General features: G+C 38.6%; 1 protein-coding gene across 1 annotated transcript; it reads right to left on the bottom strand.

Annotated features, from left to right (window-relative positions):
- Window positions 1-2,303: 2,303 nt before the first annotated feature.
- Window positions 2,304-5,107, bottom strand: LOC121958159 (G-protein coupled receptor 20). Its single transcript, XM_042507031.1, has 4 exons — window positions 4,922-5,107; window positions 4,380-4,636; window positions 4,141-4,273; window positions 2,304-2,888 (listed from the first exon to the last, which is right to left on the bottom strand). Exons 1-4 carry the CDS (start codon window positions 5,105-5,107, stop codon window positions 2,304-2,306), a joined length of 1,161 nt encoding a protein of 386 aa, XP_042362965.1.
- Between the last annotated feature and the right edge of the window lie 5,746 nt (window positions 5,108-10,853).

Raw genomic sequence — 10,853 nt, 5'->3', positions numbered from 1 at the left:
CAAATTGAAATGAATTAGTAATAAATATAGTGTGAAGGATTCAGCCCAGAACAGAGAAAACAACTGTTTTCATGTTGGCCGTTGTAGTTAGTAGCCTCATCCAATAACTTGAATCTTAGTTAAAAAAAAAAAAAAGAAAAAAGAAAAACAACAACAAAAAACAACAACCCCTGAACAATAACCTCTGAATGAATTCTAGCCAGAAGTTAATGTTGCAAATGGGAGAAATTTCAGCTGGTGGTTGCAATCTTCAATCCTCGCCACTAGATGCCACTAAATTCAGCACACCAGTATTACTTTGTATGTATGTTCCGACAAACCTCACCTGACGTTCATTACCAGATGTTATATGAGCCCCACTAACGATCTTCGCCTATATTAGAAATATAAATAAAAAATTTGTTTAAACTCATAAGTAGTTTTGTTTTTTTTAATTCTCTTTAAAGTCAGTGTTATAGAGATGTAGGTTTTCTGTTAGATGCTGACGACACCGCTCCATTTAGACACTTGTACGATGATAAACACAGCTTCACTGTGTACTTGAGAAACGAACTGTTACAAGTGTTTATACTTCTGGAAAGAGCTTTGCTTCTACATAGCTTATTTAACATGTTGACTCAAGACTCTGGCCCATTGTGCTCTCTTTCTCTCCCTTGTTCTGCATTTTAATGTTCATCATTTTGAATGTTTTTAACCCTCACACTTTTCACAGCAACATTGGTCAAATATAGCTGGAGAAATGGACTGACATCACACAATGGAGTGTTTAAATGACACTTCTGCATTTTGGCATTTTTACCTTTATTGGACAGGTTTATGGTTACATGGTATAGTTTTAATTACTTTACAGTGAATATGTCCTAAATTATTATATATGTATTAAAAATAAGACAAAATCTGTTAGCAAATTTACATCAGCAGTCAACTTACTCACCTTGGCCACTTTATTAGGCAAAGCTTCATAATGCAAAGTAATCCAATACAAGATATCTGCCACGTTTTCTATCTTCATTTATGATAATGGAAAGTTTTTGTTAAAACGTTCCTTGAAGTGTTAAAGAATGTGTACGGGATTTAGTGATATCTAGTGGTGAGGATTACAGATTGCAGTCAACTTCATCTTCTTCCAGTTCATTGTTCAGGTTTTTTTTTTTTTTTACCAGGAGCTGAATTATCCGCAGAGGTCTCTTCCTCTACAAAACAAATGAACCAAGTGATTTAAACTGGTAAAATTTTATGCATAATTACAATGTCACTGCTTCCAGTAACAGGTGGGCGCCGTCCACAGACAAGTCGACAATTAAATAAAGCAGTTTCACACTAAAAAAAATTTCTAGAGCCAGTGTTTGGTTTGTCCGTTCAGGGCTACTGTAACATGGACAAGGGCCCACTCCCAGTTTAGAAATAAACTAATTCTAAGATAAAGAAACACAATTATTCTTATTTTAAGATAATTATAGAAATATACTTTTTATATCAAATGTCTTTTTTGCTAATGTATCCAAACACACCAGACCTTTAATTCAGCTGTATGTTTATTACTGAGGTTGTAACTGGACTGCATTGTGTTGAAATGTGTTTCTATCATTTTTCCTTCCATTAGTGAATTGACAAAACATTAGAAACGTCTCTCAATATAATGTAGTCCAGGTCAACAACAGTGCTAACTTCAACCTCTGTTATGTAATAACTCTCTAGTATCAAAATTGAACTTTATTATTTTTGTTAAGGTAAAATTCATTGTGGAGCTGTTGTAAAAGATTACATTTGTTTTTACAGGTGTAACTAATACAGTGGCCTAGACACCAGAATATTAACTCTTTACACGCTCTACAGTTTTATAATAAACCACCTCAAGTGAGTTTGCAGACCGAACTGTAATTTAAAGTTTTGCAATATGTTTGAGCCCAGTTTTGATGAGATTTTATTGCTGCTATCAACAATTTAATGTTGTCTCTTCCACAGTATGAGCACATCGGTTTCACAGCAAAAACATCCCTTTGTGGTCCAGTGTTTGTTATCACCAGTCTCAGGATAATATCCAAGTGAGGTTAGTTGGATGAAATGGAGAAATAACGAGATTGAAGAGAAAAAGGAGGCAGCCAATGACATGACATTTTATCTTTAGGAACATTTATTTTGATTTCTGAACTCTGACATCTGTCTTTGATTATTAACGTAGTTCTTTTCCAGCCTCTGAATCTTCCTCTGTATCTATTTATCCATCACTCTTGTTGGAGTCTTTCCCTCCAGGTGTTTCTCTGGATTGTTCCACTCACAGGTGTTGAGAGGGTCACCTGTATTCAAGTGGACTGTTCCATGTTGGCTGCAGAGAGGGGAGAGCTTGTGAGGGTGAGTGTGGCCACACTGTGAGCTATTGCCAGTGCTGTCCCCGGACATTTATTCACTGAATTTCTCTCCCCTTCTCCCCCACTTGTGTGTCCCGCCTCCCCGTCCCCCTCCCTCACACCCCTCCTCGTCCTCCACACTCTTTTGAAGCTGTCCGTCACAAAGCAGTAAACCACTGGATCCAAGCAGCTGTTCAGGCTGCTCAGGGTAACTGTAATATGATAAGCAAGAACATGCCCCGCCCCCTGCGCAAACCCCTCCCCTCTGACTTTGACGCGGAAGTAAACCAGCACCTGCCGGACGTGGAATGGCGTGAAGCAGATGGTGAAGACCACCAGGACGGTGGCCAGCAGCCTGACAGCACGCGCCCTCCTCGCCCTGCTCTGCTGGGGCATCAGGCCGTGACTGGAGGAGAGAAAACAAGCAACCCGCAGAGTGAAGCCCACCACAGCGAGCAGGGGGAGCACGAACTCCAGGATGGTGAGGTAGAAGAGGGCGGGAAGGAGCACACAGGAAGAGCTGAACTCCAACGCAGTGGTCTGCAGAAGGCAGGAGAGACCTCAAGTCTTAGTGCTCTTTCAGCTTTAAACACTCAACATTTTCACTAGTTACATAACATAATTTATAGAGCGCCTTTCAAAAGAAAGTGACAGTGTCCTTTTAAATAGAAACAAATTGTAAAGTAAATATGATTCAAAACCAAAAGATGAAAACAATATTGAATAATTACAACAAATACCATCTTTTCAGAGAAAGCCATAGGATGAAAGCAAGATTTAAAAGACAATATGGGTTTGTTTGCCTGAGATCCTCCTATACTCTAGCATCTATATAGTAAATAAGAGGGGACCCAGAATAGACCCCTGGGGAACCCCATAAGCTGTTCTCAGTTGTGAGCAGTTTCTGATTTTTCCTTCTGTGATTGTATGATTTGCAGGCATTTTAGAGGTCTGAAGAAGTAAAACAATCTTACCACCAGAGAAAATGTTGGCATTGAACAATTCTGCAAACCACAGGCACATTAAATGTACAGGTTATGATGCAGCGGATACATTGAAATTTTATGTTTCAACACACAAAAAAGTACTTGGTTTGTGTTTTGGATTAAAATACCCAGTTTGTGAAAAAAAACAAAACTTTTTTGACACTATCTCTTCCGACAGGTCTTAGCAACAAAGTTATACTGTTGAAGCTGTGGTTGGAAGTTCAGGATCTGCCAATTGTACCAAATACCGCTGAGAAGGCCTTTTGTTGGAAAAACCTTCAGCTCAAGTGATGCAGTGTGCATTACCAGTGACACCAACACCTTTTTGCACGGATTATGAAGTAAAGTGAAGTTGCCACAAGGACTGATACCATATCTGTTCAGGTAACAAAGTAAGAAGTACAGAGCAGCACAGGAGCTCGAATATTATCAGAAGAAACCTTATAGACGTTTTGTGCAAATCTATACTCTGTGACGGAGAAGTGATCACTGGATTTGAGAGATTTCCACAAAACTACAGCTCATAGTTGTATAAATTGGGGAAAAAAAGGGCGGGGAGATCAGAAAACAAAGCACCTCTGTATATCAGCTGACCCAAAGACTCAACTGTCATAATTCAACACTGTAATAACATGCAGAAGGAACAAAATGCAAGTCTTTAGCAGCACAAAATTGGTCCCAATGGCAAAAGGAGAGAAAAGACCAAACAGGAGCATGAGACAATAGAAAATATATTATTTTTAATCCACAATTTAAAGAACTATCTATGTATTTATCTGTTTGTGTTGTGTTTGTAGAGTCTTCACCTGGAAAGAGTAGGTGACCACTACTGCAATGAACCAAACTGTGGCGCTGACACACTTGGCTGTTCCCATAGTCCTGCACCGGTGGAGAGTACTGGACGCATGGACGACAGCGAGGTACCGATCTATACAGATACTGACAGATGAGGAATGAAGGGAAGTCTCAGAGGGGGGAAAAAAGGTTTTTGCTGTACATGCTATTAGTGTTCACTCATTTTAAATGTGACGGACTGGTTACCCACCTTGTGAGAAAAAGTATACTACAGTACATGTTAACAAAGTAGCTGAACGTATGAACGTAGGAGCAGGCCACACAGCGCCCCCCACTGTGGTACAGAGCAATGCGAGCAGGCAGTGACAGCGCCACCAGCAGGTCAGCCACAGCGAGGTTTATGGTGTAAACCACAGAGGCTGAGGAGTGGGTGGAGGCTCCACAGAAGACGTAGAGAGCCAGGCTGTTGAGAACCACACCGACCACCAACATCAGACAGTTACACACCTGCAGCAGGAAGAATGAAGCGTCAATGCTGTAAAAACAACTGTATTTATTTTACTTTGGTTGAATACAAAGTCAGTTGGGGTCACCAGGGTAAATTTCATTCAAGCCAATATAAATTCACAATATGCTTTTCAGTTCTTATTAACTGAGTCAATTTTTTTCTTGGAATTTAAGTATTTGATAAAAATCTAGTTTGCTGCATAAGTCTGACCCTTAACAGTGATGATAATAATCAAACCAGGGTTTATTTGGGTGGAAAAGTGGACTAACAGGATCTCATCTTACCATGAGAGAGATCCATACAGCGTAGAAGTCTTGGTACAGCTGCACATCCAGGTGGGCTAACCTGTGCAGGTATGGTGCCCCCCACCGCTGGTCCCACGTGCTACAGTTTGTTGGGTCAGGGGTCAGGAGAGGCCGGAGGGGCTCTGTGGTGGAGGGGGAGCTGATGTTGGTGAGAAGGCTCTCCATTGGTTGAAAAAGAGGAGTGAATGACCGGCTGGAGAAAAAAGACAAAAGAAGATACATGTGTGTAAAAACTTCATGCTTAACTTTTATGTCCACATGTATGAGAAGTCCTAAAAGTGTTTTGGGGTTTCTGAGCTTCTGAGATCGTGTTAACAGACTTTTCTTTGTGACAACTGAGCAAACTAAAATTGATGGTGAAGACCATGACTGTGTGATTTCTCATTCAACATGCCCTCGTTGACTCCCCCCGGCCCTTGCCCTCAGGGAAATAACCAATCTAAAATTGAATCTATACACATGTAAGTCAACCTAAACAGTTCTGTAATATATATTGGAAAAATTGAAGCTGATGAGCATTTCAGATTGCGAATTTACATTTTTTTTTTTCTTTTATCTATTATTTAATTGCTGTAGGAGCTAAGTCTAGTACTTGCAGCTACTGAGTTCTTTAACCCGGTCTGACCTGGCTGACGCGCCGGCTCCAGTGTTTCATCCAGAAAAAGATCTGAAGGCTCCAGCTGCAGTACAATCACAATATTTATTCATACCATAGTTCAATAAATGAAATAGTGAATAAATGTCCATTTTTCTGTTGTGACAAACCCAAAACACACAACTTAAACAAAACAAACCCTGAACAAAACAGCACAGACAACATTTGTGTGCAACACTCTCTGCTGTATCCTGATAGAAGCTGTTTTTGTTTCCACTCAGAAACAGTAATGGGACGGTGCCGTAAGAGCAGTAATGCCTCATCTGCATATGGGGCGATTTCGCGTTGTGTTTACTGAGTTAAATTGCTCTGATGTCATTATTAGCTTTTCTTAACTGTCAGTTATACGAGTCTTTATAGCAACAAAATGACTTTTGCTTAATTTGTGACTTTGTTATATTGAAGAAATTAATGTGGTAATTCTCTCAGACTCATTTGATTGTTTCCAGACGTGTGCCGCTGCTGTCTACATTAAACCATCTCTTAACAGGAATTTAATCTGATGACAAGAACTCCCATAATGTCTGCAGGAGACAGATACATCGGCCTTACACCCTGGAGTCAGCCGTAGATACTGTATTATAAATAGACTTAAACAGCTCAAGTCTAAAATGATGTGATGTGCTCCAACTGGCTTAAAAACAAATCAACATATTCTAGCTTGTTTCTGCAGAGACACGCGTACTAAAAACTAAAAGAAAGACTGATGACCTTTAGGGATGAAAAGTGGTCAACATCAGCAGAAGTTAATCCAGAGAGAGAGACTTCAGAAATCCTTGTCTTATAAACAACATCCTCTCGTACTGTAGAGATGACCAAATCCATCTTCATATGCGCTCTAAAAGGATGTGACACTTTCAACAAAGTTAAGTACGTGACCTCGTCTGTTACTTTAAACACAGCATTGATATGAACCGTGTCAGTGTGTGCTGCTATTTAACACACCGATGACACATGTTGTGTTGAACACGAGATATACGTTTGCCTCGAGAGAGTCACATATACTTGATGAATGTGACACGTCCTGTTTATAAGAGGAGAGGCTTTAAATGTGCAGATGCTGTTCACTTTTAAGAGGTAGGTGAATATACATCAAGCTAAAAATATACCAAGAATTTTCAGGGAACTCTGGATTGTCCTAAAGGATGCGAGGAGAGATGAAATGGTGAAAAATAAGACTTGCACGTGGATTTGTTGTGTAACTTTTAAGATGCAATGTCCAAAATATGTTGTATAATAGTTTAACAAAACATCACGACTCAAGAATTTTTTCTCAGGATTTTCACATGGTCTTCATCAGATGTTTGCTCAGTTGTTTTGGAGATGGATCTGTTGATATGCACGCTAAAAAACAATGGTTTGATTTTGTGAAACTATCTTGGAGTTTGAGAATAAGCTTCAGTGCTGATGCAGCAGTTTGATGATGTGTAAGAGTCATCTTGGCCTTTTATCCTTGTTATAGCTGCAGGAGAGCTATGCAAGGGTGTATGTTTTGTTGGGGGTCCTCTTCCAGAAATTTTTGAGCATCAGATACTTAATTTCCTTCATCCTGGTGTGTTTTATGCACCATTTTCTGGCCTTTTTCACCATTTTATGGGGTAAATGTCTTTTTTTTGTCAAACGATAGTCTTCTACTACTTTTGTGTTTTTACTGGGGGGACAAATGCACAGATACTACCTTTTGAAGGAGACGTGTCCTGACCGCTATCAAAAGTTACACCTATGGTGAACTGTGTTTAAGCATTAATCTGCTGTATTCTAGCTTTATAATTTACTGTCTTGTTTAGCTGTGGGTTTCAATATTTAAATAGAGAGAAATGGAAATTGATAAAATTCACCAACACACAGTACTTTTAATTTAAGTTTCATAGTTTCTACTTCACACAAAATGCAACTCTCCCTGTCACAGCCAAGTTGTGTTGGCATGTTTTGGATATTTAATTAAATAAAAGATAATTATATGATCAGCTTACCCTTGATGACAATGCTAATGAAATAATGATAGTAACAACTAATACTAATACTAACTTGTAATAAGATGTTCAATGAAATATCACCAGTTTGACACAAAAGTGTTTTTTTTTTCTTTTTAATTTTCAATCTGGACATGACAAATTCAGGCGAAGCACCAAATGGATTTCCCCTAAATCAGTGCTCTGCAGCTTATTGTTGAGCCTTTTTTGACAGACCCCAAAAATGTCTTTCCTGTCCTCATAAATACCAAAGATGGATGAGTTTCTATCTGTTAACACGTCCTGCAGAGGAAGGTCTTTCCACTCTTCATCATCGCACAGACAGTTGGATAAAACATGGCCGAGGGCCTGGATTAAAGACAGAAAAATACCGGGAACCTGCTATCTGGTTCCTGATTCAGACATCTCCTGTACATGTCATGTCCAATAAGACACTGTGTGCAGATTATTGTTACAGAGCAAATTTAATATGTGCAGAGATTGGATCATATAAAATCAATTATAAATTATCCAAAGCTTCCTTTAACCTAACCCTTAAATCAGTAAATCCCAACAGTTTTAGATAGAACAGTTAAATACGCTCAATGTGATCATTAATGAATGAATTAATGAATTAATTAATGAAATTTCTCATAATGTCTCATCCAAAATCAATAAGCTGCATAGGTGAGAGAAGCACTGCTGTGACTTCAGGGAGTTAGTAAAATTTCCCAACTGCTTTGGGAAATTTTACAGCAGTTGGCAAAGTGTTGTTGGGTGAAATAAGTATGTTTCATATTTCCTTAAAATATATATTATAATTATATAAATTATATATATTATAGAGGGACAATTGGGTTCATGGCATTCAGTCCCTTCAATATTAAAATGACCTTTTCTTGTCTGAAAAAACCCAAAAGTTTCTGAAACATACCTTGTGAAGTGAAAAGTCCCTTGCTCAGTAGATCCACTGACAAGGCTTTAAAGTTTTGATGTTTGTATCCTTATAATAAGTGAAAGAGTTGCTGGCTCTTCTTCTCTTTCTTCTCCCCGTGTCCTTTATTCTCTCTGTAGTTGTTTAGACGGAGAATGAGTTTTGAGTTTGGATTTGAACCTCTCTGGGCGGGATGATTCCTCGAGGAGAGCAGAGTGTGCAGAAAAACAGCTGGACCTCCTCCTTCATCTCTTTCTCGTTTCATCCCCCTATCCCTCTGAGGTACAATGTAGTAATGTAATGAAGTAAACACAAATGATAATAGAATACAGTAGAGAAGAGTCTTCCTTTTCTGTCATTTCCTTCAGTCATCATCTTCTTCCACCTCTCTTCTCATTGTTTTATCAACCTACCTTTTCTCTCCATCTTTCCACCCCTCTTTATCTCTCAATTTGTATCCCCCAAATTTTCCCAGTCTCTCTTTTGTTTCGTCCTCAGTTTATTTATGTATACTTAAAATAGCGATTTGGGAGGAAGGTACGTGGAGGCCAAACAGATCAACCGGCCCTGTAAAACATGATTTGGACCCTAAAAACTGAGTCAAACACAAGAAATATACAATCAAAGCAAGATTTGGTTGCTGAGGCAGGCGAAGATTGACAACAGGCAACAGAGGGGCAGTTTTGTGGTACTTCTCAAACACAATTTTATTTGGACTTGTCTTGGCCTCAGAGAAAAAAGAGGACTTGGGATTTTACTTCAAAACCAGTCTAGTCCACAACTATATTACACTACATATCACAAAATTGCCCTTAGTCCTTAATATTTGTTTGCTTATAGATAAAAAAAGGAAAACTCCCACACATAAAAATAATCTCTGCTTGCTTTTGGATTATTTTATTAAAACATTTCTTATGGTACACCTATATATATATATATATATATATATATTATAGACTGAGAATAACACAATCTGAAATAACAGCTGAGTAAGTCGATTTTTAAAAATGTGCAAAAATGTAGACACAGAAACATTATCTTGTCTTTGTGAAACAAAAGAAGAATAAACCGGAACAGACAATTAAATGTGTGTAGGTTGTCACTAAAGTTTATGTAAGGCTCTCCAGGGTGGTCCCACAGTGAACGTGTCTGCAGGAAAAAGAGATCTTTCCTTTTCTGTTTGTCTCTGTGTAAATACCTGACTCAATTAGAGAAGAGCAGGGGGAGAATAATGGCGGAGAAACAGCCAAAGAAATCTAAACCGTTTCTGTAGATGTTTTTAGAAAGCTGCCAGCCCGTGAACCAGTTTAATGAAATTTACACACACACTTCTAGGAAAAGAGAGAGAAACAAAGAGCACACGACGAGGGAGAGAGAGGGTATTTTACATTTATTTTAACAGCGACATACTATTTGGAGTAAAGCAGCACCTCATAAACCACAGTGACATAAACAGCTGGTGAGATGGACATCACTCCAGTGTGTATGTGTACATCCAGGCGCATGTGTGTGCAGCCGTGTACAGTACACATCAAATAAATTCAGATCTGGCCTGAATACTGGTGACATAATTCATCTTCCCTTCATATGAACTAGTAAGGGACTTTTGATTTATGTTACGTTGCTGGTGATGATGTCATTTTGCAATGGTCCTGGCTATTGTTTGATTGAGTGTTTCTTGGCGTGTTCAAATATTTGAAACCAGTGTCAGATCTATCCCGGACAGGCTTGTTTAAAGGCAGAGAGGAAGGATGTGTCCCGCTTGACACTTTAGTGGGATTTAGAGGGTGAAAGGAGTTATGAAATATAGTTACATGTAGGAAGTCTGTTTCTAGAGACAGTTGCTGTTCATGTGTTTTTCAATTTAAGGGGCACTCTAAAAATTTAACATATAGTAAAGTGTAGTATAGTACTACTGAAGTAACATTGCTTGATCATCTTGGACTGGACTTTAAACAGAAAACCTTTGATACAAATGGAGTTTACCAGTAAGGGTCAGATTAGATTTGATTAGACTTTGTTGTCCCAGTGGGAAATTTGCATACACAGTAAAAATACAACAATTAAAAACAGCAAATACCTTCATTCATCAGTTGCACATGCCCATCATGAAATAATGCACATATGTTACACAATACTTTGCTGAACAGCAAGAAAGAAATATAATTATACATTTTCAGTCTAGGTGGTGATGATGGCTTTAATAGACAGTGGGGCAAAGGGTTTTTTTTTTAGTTTTGAGTGTTTTTTGAGGTTGAAACCTCAGAAAGAACGATTGAGGAGGGATCCCTCTTCCAAGATAGACAGACTTGCATTAGATGTCATAAAAAAACAATAACATTTCAGAGATGAGGCCTTTCTTAAATATTT

This window comes from Plectropomus leopardus, chromosome 18 (genome assembly GCF_008729295.1).
Source record: "Plectropomus leopardus isolate mb chromosome 18, YSFRI_Pleo_2.0, whole genome shotgun sequence".
In the NCBI taxonomy this organism is placed as follows: domain Eukaryota; kingdom Metazoa; phylum Chordata; class Actinopteri; order Perciformes; family Serranidae; genus Plectropomus; species Plectropomus leopardus.
Note: the sequence above shows the minus strand (reverse complement) of the source record. Positions and strands in the feature narration are given on the sequence as shown.

Bases quoted from the DNA above. Each gene is read 5' to 3' on its own strand.
- LOC121958159 (XM_042507031.1), bottom strand. From the start codon at position 5,107: ATGGAGAGCCTTCTCACCAACATCAGCTCCCCCTCCACCACAGAGCCC. The intron at 4,637-4,921 runs GTAAGATGAGAT...TTCCTGCTGCAG, and splicing joins CTGTATGGATCTCTCTCATG to GTGTGTAACTGTCTGATGTT. The intron at 2,889-4,140 runs GTGAAGACTCTA...TGCCTTCTGCAG, and splicing joins TGGTCACCTACTCTTTCCAG to ACCACTGCGTTGGAGTTCAG.